Genomic DNA, 17,671 nt, shown 5'->3' on the forward strand with positions numbered 1-17,671 from the left:
CCATGAATCCAGCCAGGCTGTCTAATCTCTGTTGGAAGTCCTTCCACTCCAGCTCCCCCCTCACACTGCCTGCATTCAGTGCCCTGAACATTTGTTCATCAGTCAGTGGGTGCAGCGACGCGAGTGCCACATTTAGCACCGGAAGAACCCGTTCAAAGACCTCTTTATCCGGAAAGCTCACACGACACATCAGCAGGTAGACCTAACAGATATTCATGAGTTAGCGCTGTTTAAATGATCATAAGACTGTGATTGCGCAAAATTTTGCTTAAACTGAATACAAGGAAGGTAGGTGAGAACAATTATGTAACAAAGAAGATTGTTTTTGTGCAGTTTAATTCATTTAAAACTTAAATATTCACCTATATATCAAACTAACAATAAATCATTTCAAAATATTGATCTAGGAAGTCAGTTTGTGGTTGTATGTGCACACCTAAACTTTACTCGTCAAAGATGTTCAGGATGGTTTGGGGAGTGCAGCTGTGGATTTTAGCAGCATTAAACTGGGTTGTGCAAATCAAGTACAGGAAGTGCTGTATAAGGTTGTTTAAAATGGTCACCTAGATGTTTGTGTTTTGTCAGTCATGGGCTCAGTATTCATCACATGATCTGGTCCAATGAAAGCATCTAACTGCAGCATCTAAATAATGGAAGCTAGCCAGCATTTTGGCTTTCAATCATCCAGAGTGATTTGAACTTTCAAAGCTCGTACTCTCGTGTGTTTACCACTGGCATTTACAGCTTTGTCGGCGATATAAGTGCAACATCCTGGTAGCAAAATTTCAAACTAGAAAGTTGGTGAGCACCACCTGAACAAACTAAAAAATCATAGAAATAACAATGATGAAAAAACACATTCTTATGTGCCCTATGATCCTTCACCACAGACTCAGTGAAATGGGATAATTTTGATTTCATCTTCTTTGAAACTAGAGTTTACAACAGTTTAAATAGTAAATTCTACTCTATGATCCACCTTGTACTTCTACACAAGTTCTTGTATTTACCTGTTTCTGTCCTCTACCTGGGCATACACATCTTCAGCACACCTTTAGATTTGCTTTTGCAAACCAATTATCCAATCATAACATAACACTTGCTCATCTGTTGTCCTATTTTAGGACAACAGATGAGCAAGTGTTATGTTACTGATGATTATATAACATTAAAATGCGTCTGTCATTCACTGTGAACTATTTTTGGTACCTTGTATAAAGTCTCTCTTTTTTTTGGTGAGAAACATGCCTGAATAATGGCTGTTGCCTGTGTTCCTTGTATGGTGATTTTATGGACATTGATTACCTCAGCCTCAGGCAAGATGCCATTTCACAGCAGTCAGCTCACCAGGATGACTGACAAGTGTTAAGTGTTAGACTGTGAACTTGACCAGCAATTCACGCAAGGTAAAATGTGGTATGTTTTTATTTTTTTAGCTCTAACTTAATTTAAGAGGCACTCTTGAAACAGAAAATGCACTTTTAACTAATTTTAACACTAATCACTCTCCGCGGCTGACCTCTGACAGGGAGACAGGCACCACCAGGTAGTTTCCTCCTTTCAGTGCCAGATGGCCTTTGTGGAACAGATCCAGGGTTAACTGAAGGTAGAGGATGGAGCCGTGACTGCGTGTTGACAGGTGGCTGCTGAACTTGCTGAGGAGCAGCGGATCAGGGGCGGAGCCTGTTGGTGTGGTGACGTTAGTGGCGACCTGGGTGCTGCCGCTGACCCGGTGATGGATGTAGTCGCTCAGGTCAGCTCCCAGATCACTGCTGTCTGGCAGGATGTCCAGAGAGATGCCAGAGAAAGGAAGGAGGGTAGTAATTTCCTGCAGGAGAAGAAAATAGATAAATTACTGGAACTTATTATTGAGACCGATGTCACATGCAGGCACAAACACCTCAATAGTTAAAGAATTGTAGGCAGCATGTCTTTGGTGCATTAACTAAGGACAAATTAAAAGCACTAAAATCAGGACCCATTTCTCAGATGCTGTTTGCCTCTGACTCACGCAGAGCCATGGGATACAGTACAGTAAATAGTGTGACAATGACTCAAGCTCCAACATTGCTCACAGGCATCTCTCAGATTCACATTTCATCTCCTCTCTTGCCATCCTCAACTGCTCAACACCGGCAAAAACCAGCTATGACTGATCAAAAAAAAAAAAAAAAAAATCCATGTTATTGCAGCTCAGTTCCTCATTAACGAAGACTGACATTTTAGTTCAACGACGAGCAATTGACTTGTGGTCGCAAATTGTGCTCCGCTTAACCCTTTCACAACGGTTCGTGAAACATCCTGGTTGTTATACAAGAGTAAGAACTTCCTGTGAAATGGCAGGCGAAAAGGAAAGCATGAATTATGGTCCAACCGGGTACCAGGGATACTGGGAGGGTGGGATCATAGATGTACTTGATTCATCTTTAAATTTCGGTAGTTAGTCCTTGCTGACTTGAAGTGAATCATGAAGAAAATGACCCCAAATGTGTTTTGTGTATTCCCAAACACTAATCCAATTATGTAACCGGCTGGCTGGCTGTCAAGCTCCAGACTCCCAGCAGACTCCCAGTAGTATTGCCATCCATTCAGGGCGTAATCCATGCAGCATTTGGAGGCTTGGCTTTGGCGTTAGACAGATGCGCCCGCTGTTTGGTGGGATTACTGATCGGATTGAGAAAATACATCAGACTAGAGAGCGGTGCAGTGCCAAAAGCCTGAATGTCTATACCATGGCAGTAAAATGCACAACGCCCAACTACAGTGAGTGCAGGGAGAAGCAGAGAAGAAAATGGAATATCATTTGTGGCACTCAAAGCTATGATAAATCAAATTTTAATCATTCAAAAGCAACATATTTTTTCAGTGTACTAGTTACTCCTGATAATTCACAGACCTCCTATTTTTTTGGAGGAAAGTAAGTTCAACGAAAATTATTCACAGTGAGATCTGTGGATTCAGACTTTCATAGTGCCCAGAGGATGTATCCTATTGACTTTGGCGATCCCTTGATTTTTCCTCTAGCGCCACCATGAGAATAACATTTCTTGTTTTTTGTGGAATAGTCGGTACATTCATGTCCCCCACAAGATGAATTGTAATAACTTTGATGATCCCTTGACTTTTCATCTAGTACCATCATCATGTTAAAATTAGCATTTGTGCAGTGCCCCATTAACCAAGTGGTTAATATGCATGCCGCATAATCACATTGTCCCTGGTTTGATTTCAGCCAGGGACCCTTGTTGCATGTCATACCCATTTCTCTCCCCTTGTTTCCTGTCTACCTCTTCAATGACTGTCAAAATAAAAAAGGCAAAATACCAAAAAGAAATTTTTGTACAAAAAAATTTGTCCAATACTTAAGTTTGTGACCAAATACCTACAGTACAAAACTACTGACATTCCCATCAGCCTCAGCTATACTTGGTGTTTTGTGCTTATACCAATGTTAACATACTGGACTAAAACAAACACAGTAAACACCACCTGCTAAACATCAACATGTTAGCATTGTCATTGTGAACATATTAGCATGCTGACATTGGATGACAAAAACTTTGTGCATGGCTAAATAGAGATAAGTGAGAAAATATAGGAAGAGTAATTGTTTGAGTGAATCGACCCTCAGAGACAAGTGTGTGATTTTGTAATGTAGAAAATCTCACTCACCACCAGGCCTGTCCTGACTGTGACCACTAACTTAAGCCAGAGAGGGAATTTGGAGATGATCTTGGTGATGAAGGTGGCAATGGTGTCACCGTAGTCCGGTTTGTGGAACTCTGCTTCATTGAGACTGTCAACCAATATGATGTAGTCTTCTTCAGGTAGCCTCCGCTCTGAATACACATGTAGGAACAGATAGAGACAGCAGAAATTAAAATGCATTAAAAGACCAGATATATCACATTAGTCTGGCTAAGAGCAGATAATGAGGAAACAAAGAAAGATGGTATGATAGCTTTGTCCTAGCTTTACCCTGGTTAAAAAATGGCTGCATCTTTGTTTTCCAGCTGACTATATGTTGAGAAGAGCACCAAATGGTGATATTGATTATATTCTGCTGAAAGGGGCCAGAGGCCATTGTTGTTTATTAGTTCGAAACAGGACATATCCATCATGTTTCACATCATCTAAGCTGTCAATGCATCCCTGTAAGCCTATGAGGACTCATACACTCAGGCACAAGGGCTCTACATTTTTTTCTAACCTGCTTAATAGAGATGGAGTAGACAAAACACTCCTCTGCTCATACTGTGGAGGACTTGGTCATAATAACACATCAATCTAGCTGACTGACTGTATCATGAGAGACCGAGCCGGCTAATTCACCCATGACATTCACAGCCTCTCCGGAGTATTTTGTGACCTTGAAATCCAGTGGGATGCTGATTCACTGGGGCAAAAATAACTCTCATCATTTCCCTATGTAAATGACCTAACATCTGTTTCACACTCCACAGTGTCTCCAATTATTGACCTTAACTAGGGAAAATAATCTGTGAGCCCATCATGGAGTCATTAAAGGGCTATTTCATACAGGAGATGGAAGCAGGCTCCCTAATTGCAGGGTAAGGAAAGATGACATTTTTCCTCCTTAAAACTGATGCTATTTTAAAATATAAAAGGTCTTTAAACTTGAATATCACATTTATCTTGAAGTGTGCATTTGTGTGTGTGTGTGTGGAAGCGTCATTACCTTTGCGCAGGCTAGCTATGGGCTCTAGGACACCTTTTCGGAAGGCAGCAATGGGGTCTTGTACACAGGATCGCAGGCTGAGTGTGTTCTGTAGTTGGGGCTCTTGTACCAGCAGCTCCCTGTACGGGGCGAGCTGTGGCGCTCTGGCCAGCAGGGCGGCGACACTGTGAACAAACTCAGGTACCAGGCAAGTGTATGTGTTGTCAGCCTGACAGAAATGGTAGGCTACCACCTGACAAGAGAAAGAGGAAGGTAAAAAACTTTAAGAACAACGTGAAAGTGGAGAAAAACAATCTCATATCTCATATCATAGTATAAAAAAATGAACACAGCAATTATATTTGCAGAAATCATAGAAGTAGCTGAGTCATACCCTAGTTTCATCAGCAAGAGCTTCATCCAGATTCATTCATAACATATTACTGCAGACTATCTCTAAAACAGATTCCCATGGTAAAAACAAGTTGGTTTATTCAGACAGTAAACTAGAGGATAAGAAATTTAACATATAGTACAACTACTAATGAGAGTGATTTTTGCAACACAGACGCCAAACTGAACCAAAATACAGTTTAGCAATGAGATAAATGGTAACTGTCTTGCTGGAAGATGAATAGTGGTTATCTGTAAACAGACACAACAACCTGATCGTCTTCACTCACGGCTTCATGAGGTGAAAGCTAAGCCCACAAGTGGTACACATGTAGCGTTATCAATGATGAGTGAACATCCTCTATCACAAGTACTCTGACTAGTTCCCATGGAAACTCTTATTGAGGCCAAGTTAGTAAATTTAGAAGCTTCCATGTCATCTTTGTGATGCAATCAGCAGCACGTTCTACATGTGCACATCTTCTGTCAGAAATGTGTGACCCCGTAGCTCTTTAAAAAAGGAACACTGACATGTGTTTATCTCTTTGAACTGGTCCCTCTTCAGTCTTTTATGAAACAGTAGTAGTTCCCTATGGTACTATTAATGATGCTATATTATATTACCATACTTATAAATGTGGAGAGAGAATTGCAAACAAAACAACACAAACAAAAACAGGGCTATCAAAACAGCTGTTAAAAGAAGTTAAATCTAGGGACATTATTTTAATGTACATTTAATTTCTTCCATTTGTCTGTAATAACTGCTGGTGAGTCAGCAGCCTACTCAGCATCAGGATAAATAACATGAACTATACAGAAGTGCGTAGTGTGTTTATATGCGTGTCTTTGTATCTTTGTGAAGACCAATTTGAGTTTTAGTCCTTGAGAATGAGGACTTTTTAAGGATTAAGGATTTTTGAAAATATTTGCATATTTAAAGGACTCGTAAGTGGTTTTGGGTTTAACATTAGAACTAGTCAAGTAAGGCATATAGTTATAATGGTTAAAGAAACTATTTGCTGTCTTGCGGAGCATTAGATGACAAATTTACTGATTTACTATGATGTGTTTTAACCAACCTGTGAAGTCGAAGGCAAATTTCCATATTTGTGGACAATACAGATTATTATTATTATTCTTAAAATCAATACCAGTCTTCATCTGTCCATTAAATATAAGGCTTTAGCCAGCAGCCAGTTTTCTCAGTATAGCAAGGGCACCTCTAGGGCTCACTGATTAACACGTCATATCTCCTTAGTTTAATCTGTACAAAAATCAAAGTATAAAAATGACAGCAGCAGTAACATTAATTTCCTGAACTCTCCACTGATTGCCTGGCAACTGCTCCAGACCAAGAAATAGTCCATCACATAAACCCCTGTAAAACAGCAAAGTGCCATTTTTACATTTCGGTTTTTATATGGATTAAACAAACGACCTTTGGACAGAGCCAGGCTAGCTGTTTGCCCCCGTTTCTAGTGTTTATGCTAAGCTAAGCTACCCTTCATATTTAGCGTACAGACATTAGAGTGGGATCAATCTTCTCATCCAGCTCTCTGCAAGAAAGTCAATGAGCATATTTCCAAAAATGTCAAACTATTGCTTTAAGCTAAGAGTTAGGGGACTAGAGAACAAATTATGTAACTGACGGTCCTCACAAGTATTAAAATACAAACGTCTGTGTGCATGTGTGTGTTGAAGTACCTTGGCAGCTAAGCATCTGACAGCCTCCTTCCTCTGTGCCGTACTATCGCTTGTTCCTGCAACAGCACTCTGGTTGGTTTGGGAATCGGCTGGCTGTTTGGAGGCTGCTTTTCCCTGCCTATCCCCACCTGAACAGAGTGCAAAGCAACAACAACAAACGCAAAGCTGCCATTTATACTCGTTAGATGAAGTCTCTGGTGTAAGCAAAGGAATGTCAGGAGTGAAGTCTATGAAGAAAACACAATTAAACTGCTCCAATTAATTAGTGCATCTTTAAGCAAGACTGGAAGATAGTACATTTAGCAAAACCACATTAGATGACAGGAAAAGTGTTTGTTTCAAAGAGTGCAGAATGATCAGCTTTCATTCCCCCACACCTCATGCTACAGTATAGCTCCTGTAAAAATTTAAATCAAAATGACAACATATAGTGCAGATATTAATGAATAATGCAGTGGTGCTGAAAAATGAATGGCTCTGTATTCTTTTTAGGCACCACTTTAGAACAATGTCAGGCTGACAGTTTTATGTACAGCTTTGCCTTTAGCCTACAGTCCAAACAGTATTTCCTTTTGCAGTGCAGGAAAAGACATCGACATAGGTAGAAAGCGATTTTTTTAAATATCTGCATTTGTGGCTGTTGTTATCTTTATAACTCCAGGTGTGTCACGTATGTATGTGCAATAGCTGGTTGTATGAGAGGATTATTTTTTCCAGACAAAAGAACTGTTCTAGTGCCACTCATGAAAAGAAAAAAAACAACAATCTCAGTCCCCTTACACAACTGCAATCAGCAGAGAAACCTCAGGGGAGAACTTGAAAGAAGAGTGCGTGACCTAGTTACTAACCACTTCCCAAAAAGCGATATTTCTCCCAATATCTTGCAAGAATCTGACCTGACTAGAGCACACTAGAGAACGTATGAATTCCAATTACAGCGTACAACTACGTGCACTGTCTTACGCTAATGTTTTGAGATACACACAAAAACAAACCATGCTGCTGCGAATAAGGATTTTAGTCTTACATTTAGGGGAGGAGCTGGGGCTGTGAGGGATGCTGGGACCTCCCTGTGGTGTGCGCATACCATGACAGCTGAGCGTCACCAGCCGCCAGATGATAGCAGTCTTGCCGGATCCTGCGTTACCCACAATGACAGCGCCTCGTCCTTCACAGCTGCTTGTTTTTCTTAAGACCTCGTCCAGACGTGTGAAGAGCCAGTCCCGGCCCACAAAGGGTGTTTCTGCGGTGATGCCGGGGACTTCAAACAGCAGCGGCTTTAGCATGATGTCAGCTTGTTTGAATGGTACCAATCTCCCTAGACAGAGAGAGAGAAAAGAGTTAACGCTATATAAGGATGAATTACTATGTAATTTGTGACATTGGGTATCTGCTTGTACGTCTGACTGTGTTCAACACAGGTCCACAGATGTTCCTGCACCAAGCTATATTTACACAACGATTTCACCCCAAGGTTAAGCCACAAAATACCTTTGGAGTCATCATTTGTGCGTCCAGCTGTGTTGTGTTTGCGGACGGAGCCCCTGTGTCCAGCAGCCCTTTGGTTGTCCAGATAATTCAAATCCTCCAGTCTAGTGGAGCTGGTTGCTGTAAAGAGAGAGCGGGTGGGAACGGATTGAGAGTGTGAGAGAGCGAGAGATGCAGGAAATGTGCAAAGATACACATGCATATCACACAAGTGTCAAATCCATTGCTGGAGTCAACTATTGTATCCATGGAGACGTGAGACATAAACAGTTTTTGTTCTCAATAATAAATGCTCAATGACCTTGAGAGAGGAAAAGGAAGAGAAAGGAAAAAGAAAAGAAAACAGCAATTCACACTCTGCAATCTCAATCTAAAGAGAGTTTGAAATGACCAATTTTTCATACTGTCTCACATGTCTGGACATGAGAATTTGTGACACTCAGTGGAAATACATCACCGGCTATAATGCAAAAATGTATTTGATGTCAGTAACAGGATCACATTCTTTTAACTTAATTAAATAAGCCACATGAAAGCTAACATAATAAATAAAACGAAGAACATGTAGTACAGAAGAGCTACAAAAAGAGAGAGTTGTTTACTCCTACATTCGCCTATCTATCCACCCACACACACTACAGAGTTTACAGGTCAGCCAGACTTACTTTCTGCAATGCTCAAGACATTTGGCTGAGTCTTAAGTCCAGGCTGTTGTGAATAATAAGGAAATATGCTTGGTGTAGTGCACTGGTTCATAAAGTTTTTATTTTATTTTAAAATTTATAGTCTATTTTCATTATTAATTATATCACATTATTATGCAGCAAGACACGGAGAGACAAGAGAAACAGAAAGCCTTGTGCAATGTAATACAATCTGATACAACAGTTCTTGAAATGAATGAATGAATATCTTCACTCTGTAAAACCTTACAACGTTGTAATGTAAACTCTATTGTTACTCTTGAGCCTGTAGTTTGTACTGCACGCTGTATTGTAAGGATTTTTTAATAATTTGTTGACAAAATATGTTGGAGACAATATTACAAACATATTTCTAGACATTCAATTCAGTAGAAGATCACAACAGTCTAAAAAAACAGTCCATACATTCATTTCAATTAAAGCAGCATTTGTTGCCTGGCTGTTTAATAGCATTGCCTTACATTTTACTGGTATATACACTTTTATGTGCACTCAGATTTTGAGATCTTTTGATTTTTTTTCTCTTTTTTTTTGGCAGTTTCTGCCTTTATTTATTCTGCCAGGAGTCACTGGGGAAGATAGAACAGAGGTGGGTATAAAATGCAACAAAAATGGGACTGATTCACATGTCGGAAACCAACTCACATGTCAGAATGCCTGGGGAAAGATACAGTTTTTCTCTACTTAATGTAGTTTAATTTGAAACAAAACCTGCTCAGATGGAGCTTGTGGAGTAAAACTGAATTCTTGTTGATCTGTCTTTGGAGCGGTTGACAAGAGAAGAATTAGGAGCCTCTGATCTAGTTTGTCTTAGGCTGTTTGTAGTTCTCTGTCTCTCTATTAATGAAGGGGAATCTAATCTGTGTGGTTTATGAATCCAAGTGTGGCAGAGAACCAGCTAACCTGATTACATGCACTGCATCGGAAGTTACTGTGCTCACTGGGACTTCTCGGATACACATTTTAAAAATATTTTGGTCTTCTATTAGCTATTCCATGTTGTTTCGAAGGTGGATACATCTCACTGTACTGAGAGATAGTGAACAGACCTAGTATACATAGTATTACTATCAAAATAGAGCTGAGCTGCATGGAAAATGACATGAACAGAAACTCTATTGTTTTTGTTATTTAAGAGTTTGTTTTCAATGGCAAGTCACAGACTCGACCATGTCATTCATTCATTACTATAATATTTTTAAAATCCTGTGCAAAATCTGAAAATCTGGCATTACTGTTGTCTCTAATCCTTTTGGAGTGGGATAAAAAAAAAGGCCTGAACAACATTGCACTCATCTATAAGATACTGTATATATATCAATCACACAGGCAGTGGGCAAGAAAGTGCATCCCCTGGACAGCTGATCATCTCACATTATCTCACAGTATATGTTAAATGCAGTCATTGGTAATCTCTGTGCATCTGTGGGAGCTGCAGTACATCTTTGAGCTGTTATAGGCTTAAAGCTTTAAAGCAGCAATTATGGTTGCAGTCTGAAGATGCCGGGCCAGCAACGTTCTTAAGCATCCCTCGTCATGACAAATCACCAAATCACTCTACACTCAACATGAAACGTAATTGTGTGCTCCCTGGGCTGACATTATGTATGCTGCAATTCTTTGTTTACTTAATAGTGTAACACTAGACCCTGCCTTCCTTTATCTTAATTTAGAACATGGAAAAGGACAAACTGAACTTGCATTTTGCTAATACTAAGGGTATAAACAGTTCCATCACCCTTTCAACACTTTGGTAGAGTGTGAGACTGTGGTCAGACGCTACTGAGGATATATTACAATTCACAGGGCTGTTGAAAGCACATGGGACCTGCTCTGTGGAGTATCCAGTGGACTCCCTAATGCAAGACGAATCTGTTACAGTATGACCATGCAATTACTCTATGATAAAAGAAAAACATATCAGCGAAAAGCCAATAATAAACCCTGGACAACTAAAAACATCAAAATCCCTTTCAAAAGGTAGAAGAGGAAGCCTTTTAAGACCGGGGACACGGAGGAAATTAATTGTCAAGCGAGAGCTGAAGTGGAGAACTGAGGATTGAAAGAACATCCACAGTGAGAGGTTGGAGAACAGTCTGCAGCAAAATAGTGTGAAGGAGGTGTGGAGTGGGATGAGAAAGATTGCTGGCTAAAGACAACCAAGCCAAATGGCTGAGTGGACCGAGGATAAAGTGAAAGAGTTAAAAAAAAGGTTTGACAGAGGGATTCTAGGACAGATCTGGTCACCACCACCACCTATTCCACACTCACACTGCCTACCTCTCTGTCCCCCCGCTCATGACAGTGTGACTGATTACCCTAGAGCCCCTGCTGATCCTTCATCGCTTTAAAGGTCAACACAGCCTCGGGCCCTGCCCCTTGCATCCCTGATAACATCAGCCCCATAACGCTCAAATCACAAGAAAACCTATATAGCACAGATTCTCTAGAACCTTTTCAACCTCAACTTGAATTTGCAGATGGTGCATCCACAGCAGAAAACCTCCTGCATTGTCCCCATTACCAGAGAAGAGACGCTCCAGTGTTCTTATGGGCCAGTGGCATTGACCACTCACACAATAAAGACTAGGGCAGCATCCTGGACCCCTTGTGAAAGACTCTTTGGACTTTGAATATCAGAAAGATATACTGAAATTCTGGATGACACAACAATATGCATCTGTGGCTGATGCAGCTACCGTGCACCGTCCACAGAAAGTTCGACACTCTCCTCTGACAGCCATACTACACACCGCTTCCTGGCAAAATGGCCTTAGTCTCAGTCCACTAGGAGGGTGATGAAGCAGGTAACTCGTATTGACTCTGCAAACTGTCTTCAGCTACCTTCTGTATTCCCATGCTTGCAAAAACCTGCTTTTATATCAGGAAACTTCAAGGAACATATGATCTTTCAACTCCTCATCTGATTCTTTCTTTTCCTTTATTTAACAAGGTAAAAAGTCGCATTGAGATTAAAGAGAGATCTGGCCAAGAGAGCAGTTTAAACATTGTTACAGCAATAAATACAAACAACATAAACAGATGAATACAACTGTCACACACTACAAATGAGTGAACACAATATCCAGTTAATATGCAATACAAGATTATGGACAAAATCCAGTTAAGATGCATAAACAGGTACAAAAATTTAAGAGCAACCACATTGACCAAGAGTATTATTTTCTCAATCCATTAAAATGGACTTAAATTCTCCAATAGTAATCCGCTCTGACAATGTTTCAGGAGGAAGGGGCAATGTATTCAAAAGCTTTTTTTGCCCAGCTCCTTCCTAACTCGGGGAACCAACATCTGTATCATGAGAACGCAGGCCATGTTGATCTTGATTTCTACACATGAATGTACACAGATGAGGAGAAACCAGCCCAAGAAGGGATTTGGTTATTAGGATTACAATTAAAAGAGAGAAAGTATGGAACATGCACAGTACACGTGGTCACTTAAGGAAATGGAGCCTCCATCTGTTCTAGCCTTTAATAAGATGTTCAGTGAGTAAATGCAAAATTAAACCAGTACATCTGCAATTTTATGTTATATAGTGGTATAATTGGAATATGCTCAGATTGTAATCAACATATTCTGTGTTTGTTTTCTCCTGATGTTCTACTGCTGTTAGTGTTGCCATTTTGCATTACTCTATCTAATGTATGGGCTACATTTTCATTATAAATAATAGCATACATTTTCTGAGTTTAAATTTAAAATTTTAAGGACTGCAGCATTAGAAAACCTTCATTTGTTATAAACCTGTTTGTAGCCTGACAACATTGCTACTACAACAACTCAATTTTTCACATGGGAATAATTCAAGTTTCCTTTTATCTCTGGTCTCCTAATGTATATCATTATGTAAATGTACGCCGTTACTCTACTGTATGTTCTCATTTCTCATGATTGTGGAGTAAATTCTAGTAGCTACAGTACTATGTAGCTAGCTTCATCCTTATTCTGAATCCCATCAAGGCTGCCTAAATGAAAGCACCAGCTGACAGAAGAAACTGGCAGGCGTTACTGTGAATCCACTCTTTAGGGAATCTCTTTTTTTTTGCTCCCACCACAAATGAACTGACATCTAAGGGAAGGAAAAGAGCCTTGTGCACCCGCAAAGATCGTGACTGGAGAGGGAGGGGGTATTTTATGACAACTGGAGGCCTCCCAGGACATTTAGCTGGTTCTGCTCACTGTGTTGTATCCAGCCTCAGTGGTAAGTGGAGCACCAACATGGTGCAATGAAGTTTAGTTCTGCATCACAGAGTTCAAATTATACTCTCTCTGTATCGGATGAATAATTGGCAAATCAGCAATCAATTTGATCAATTTATCGTTAAGTAAATAACTACTGATCTGTTAATTTTTCACCATGGTCATAACTATCACATTCATACTCTCATTAACATACTTGATTGACTGTATGTAGCTTCAGCATCTCGTTATACAAGTGTTCAGATGAGACATCCCAATATTTGCTATCTTCTCCTTCTTAACCTCATTGTTTAAGAAATTGTTTGACATTTTGGGAAATATGCTTATTTGCTTTCTTGAGTTAGATGTCAGTTCAATATGAAGCTGAAGCCAGCAGCCAGTAAGCGTAGTTTAACATAAACACTGGAAACAGAAGGAAATAGCTAGTTTTGCTCTCTCAAAAGTTATAAAAATCCACCTGCCAACACACATATCATGTTAGTTTAAACCGTACAAAAACTATGTAGTGTAAAAACGACAAGTTGTGGTTTTACAGGGGGTTATGTGAGTTTCTTGGCTGGGAGAAGTGACCTCCTGGAGTCTCTGCTGGTTGCCTGGCAACCTCACAGTGACAAGATTGTAATTTTTACACCTCAGTTTTTGTATGGATTAAACAAATGAGATGTAACATGTTAATTAATGAGCTTTAGAGGTGCTGGAAGGCTGATTTTTTACCATTGGACAGAGCCAAGTTAGTTTTTTCCCCCTGTCTCCAGTCTTTATGCTAAACTAAACTAAACAGCTGCTGTCTCCAGCTTCATATTAAATGCACAAATATATGGGTGGTATCAATCTTCTCCTCTTACACACTGCAAAGTGATTAATCATATTTTCCAACTATTCCTAATATCGCAAAATAACAGATGAACACATACCTGCCACAGAATTTGGACGGGGCATCATGAGGGAGGAAGTGCTGTGTATGTGGTGCTGTGGGAGGGGTCTCTTCGGTGCGGGTGGAGTCCTGGGCTCCATGATGTCAGTTCTAGGTAAGGTCTCATCTGGTTGGGCTGTCAGATTGTCTCTGATGGCCCCAGGATGGTGGTCCTCGCCTGTATGGCCCATTACACCAGCACTGACCCCCAGGCCTTCGTCCTTGATCAGATCCGCACTTGAGATGCTGCGCTCCTCATTCTCAGAGGAACTTGTGATGGTTGCTGAGCCACACAAAGGAAATACAGAGTAGGTAGGGCAGCCATAAAAACAAGAATCAAAACAAATCAAATCTGAGGATGATTGTAATTTCCAGTTGTTTGTATTTTCCAGACCCAAAACTAAGCACAGCCTTCAACGGGAATTGAAGTTAGAGCACTTAAAACAGCATTCACTCAATCAGCAATAAAATACACCTCATTGTTTTATCAATTGTACACTCAAAACTCATCAATCAAAGGGTTGATGAGCCCTTTGCCCTTTTTTTATTTAACTATAAATACAAAGTCTATTTAGAGAGAAAAACTTGGCCTATTTTAGGAGAATCAGACCCCTAAGCAACAAAGACAGCAGTGTCCCAGTTTTGACAGGAGGGAGCTGAAGCCTTGAGGCTGAAGTGGCACAAGCAACATAGAGAAACTAGCTGTGGGGTAGAGGTACACATTTGACAAGGACTTAAAACTAAGTGATGCTCCATCTAACTTTATTTCTTCATCTATATCCATGTAGGAAGGTGTGGCACTTTAGAGACATCAGTCATATTTAGGATTTCCGATGAGGTAAGTGCTTCCATATAGAGTTAACTAGGCCGACCGCTGATTGGTTTTTTAGCTCCCATTTTCTATTTTAGTGATGCGTGGCTCTGCTTTTGTATTAGACATGCTTCACCTAGTATAAAGATAATCTAAATTTAACTAACCCCGTTCACTGTGGATAAAACATTTGAAAACCTGGCCAGGAGCAACTCTCACCTATGATTCCACTATCCTTGCTCTCCAGGGTGGAGGTGGGGCTTTGAGGAGGAGGCCCAGGGCTGCTCCCGGTGATGGTTCCAGGAGCAGGGCTGGATACAGGGTTGGAGAGGGTCTCACTGGGGCTGGTGCTGGAGCCACAGTGGGGTGAAGGCAGTGGTAAAGGCTGGGGCAACTGTTGGCCTCCAACACTGGTGCTCAGGGTGGAAGAGGGGCTCTCTGAACAGGGAGAGGCAGTGCTGCAGGTCAGAGTGGAGCTGGGACTCCCCCCCTGAGCGGAGGTATCACACTGAAAAAAAAAAAAGCAGAAAGATATGTGTAAATGACCAAAGTGACATGAAGTTAAGACAGAGAGAGGGACTCAAAACTATGTGCAAGGCGAAAGAAGAGAAACATTCTTAGTGTTGTAAATTAATAGTGTCAGTTGCCTCCCTATTCAACCGCACACCCTTCTGTGTGACTGCGTTTGCCTTCATGCACACTGTTTTGTGTGATTGTGACTGAACACGTTTGAGTGTGCACACAGATGGGAAATGAAAGGATAATTCCAGTTATTTTCATCCTGGCTGTCATTTCCCAAGTTTTTCATGATGACAGCAGGCTGTGTTCAAAACTAAATCACTCGCTGTCGACATTTACAATTTACTGTAAAAGCCACTGTACACACATACACACACACACACACACACACACACACACACACACATACACTGCTGTCCCACACAGAGCTGACTTAAAGAGGAGATGTGAAAATTTTCATAGGATGTAGTTGATGCAAGGATGTACATTAAGTACAGAAAATCCAATGAGCACAGCATCTGACAACTTGAATGCTAGTTAAAATGATATATATAATCTCGAAATGTGTCTCAGAAATGGGAAATCTAGCATCCCAGTGCAGTGTTATTAAATTGAAAGGTCTTGCCTCAGTTGCTTTTTGGAGTTAGTACTCTGTGTGTGTTTGGACAGCAGCACTTCTGGCAACATGGCGCTACTGTAAGTAAAGCTCTACTTCGAAGCAAGGAATTAAAAGGGGGTTTTAAACACAGTAAGTCAACATGGTGGTAAAAACTACAAAAAAAAAAAAAGAGGACGAAGACGCTGAAAATATTCTTTCAACTGACATCAAGGCTCATTCTCAGATGTATTACATCTATTGATTGACTGAAGGAGCCTTTTAAGAAATCTTCTCAAGAGTAAAGAAAATACATACATGAGGTAACATTTGCACAATAGTGGATACTGCAATCTACTATAATAGCCCCGCATTTAATCCTGCTTTTGTTAAGCTTATATTGTTATACTTTTGTTGAGATTGTGTCAGAGAGGTGTCGGTTCGACTAAATGGTCACTTTTGAGGCTATAGTTGTTCCTAGAATAGTAATGCCTATTTTTCGCAAATGTTATTTCTGTTTTATGTATAGTATTTATTCAGCCTGCCCCTTAGAGAGGTATATTTCACAGGTACTGTATTTAAAAATATTTCAAATAACTTCTGACATATGTATTTATTGGTATGTATTATTAATGTGACTTTTCCCATGAAAAGCGGTGGTAAAAGAGCCATGAGATGTGTGCAGAAGAGATCTAAATCTTCTCAAAACATCCTTAGACATTTTTGTTAATAAACTGAAATGTTTTCTACAAAGAAAAAAAAACAGTCTTATTTCATATTCCTTATCCTTGTAGTTGGTCACGTGCATTTCAGGTCTCTTCATTACTGATGCAACATTTCTGCAACGCAGAGACTGTAGGGAGACAAGGCAGCAGAGTTGAAACAGCTCACTGTTATTCCCTTTATACCAGAGCCTCATCTATCTTAGCCAGGACAACCCACATTCCTCATATGAGCCTTGCTATCTCTGTGAAACTGACTGTATCTGGAGCTCAGGTGGTGGAATGAGGCTGAGAAAATGGGCCAAGGCTGAGCAATGTAAAGGCATAGAGATGGAGAGACATAAGCACATGCAATAACTCTCATACAGAAGGGTTAAACTAACATGGCAAGATTATAGAAATGGAGCAATGCAGAAGGATAATTAATGATGTTCCAAGATATACATTGATCAATTTTTCCACAGGGGATTAGAGTGGTCAGATCACATACAGTGTTCAACACAGTGTTTCTTTGCACACAGTTAAATTTAAGACAAAATCAATCAGTCTACAGTGAGTCATGTTTAAATGATTAAAGAAGAAAAAAAAACTAAGATTGTTCTGGCAATGTGAGGACAAAAAAAAAAAGGTTGTTTGATAAACCATCCATCACCCTTATATATGGTATGACAGCAAAAGGCTAGTAAATCAATATGCTGCCCTACCTTCTTTTCCCTCCTGTCCTCCATAGGAGAGCTAGCAGTGCCGGGTGTTTCTTCTCCCAATAAGAAGCATAGTCTGGTCATCAGTTCCTGGGTAGAAAGGGAGGAGCCCGGCTGGGGCTCCACGTGGAGGTCTGGAACACACACACATTCAGGACACACGGATTAACAGGCATATGGAAACACGGCAGGCCAGATGAAGCCGCTATCTAACTG

General features: G+C 40.4%; 1 protein-coding gene across 1 annotated transcript in view; it reads right to left on the minus strand.

Annotated features, from left to right (window-relative positions):
• Positions 1-17,671, minus strand: part of LOC137180570 (protein TANC1-like) — a 37,501-nt gene that overhangs the window by 13,389 nt on the left and 6,441 nt on the right. Inside the window, exons 5-14 of the mRNA XM_067585959.1 lie at positions 17,459-17,589; positions 15,138-15,426; positions 14,109-14,390; positions 8,270-8,386; positions 7,806-8,096; positions 6,779-6,906; positions 4,700-4,931; positions 3,673-3,839; positions 1,520-1,828; positions 2-202 (exon numbers count right to left, since the gene is read on the minus strand). Of these exons, the coding sequence (XP_067442060.1) occupies positions 2-202; positions 1,520-1,828; positions 3,673-3,839; positions 4,700-4,931; positions 6,779-6,906; positions 7,806-8,096; positions 8,270-8,386; positions 14,109-14,390; positions 15,138-15,426; positions 17,459-17,589 (2,147 nt within the window). The remainder of the gene's footprint in view (position 1; positions 203-1,519; positions 1,829-3,672; positions 3,840-4,699; positions 4,932-6,778; positions 6,907-7,805; positions 8,097-8,269; positions 8,387-14,108; positions 14,391-15,137; positions 15,427-17,458; positions 17,590-17,671) is intronic.

Source organism: Thunnus thynnus, chromosome 1 (assembly GCF_963924715.1).
Source record: "Thunnus thynnus chromosome 1, fThuThy2.1, whole genome shotgun sequence".
In the NCBI taxonomy this organism is placed as follows: Eukaryota; Metazoa; Chordata; class Actinopteri; order Scombriformes; family Scombridae; genus Thunnus; species Thunnus thynnus.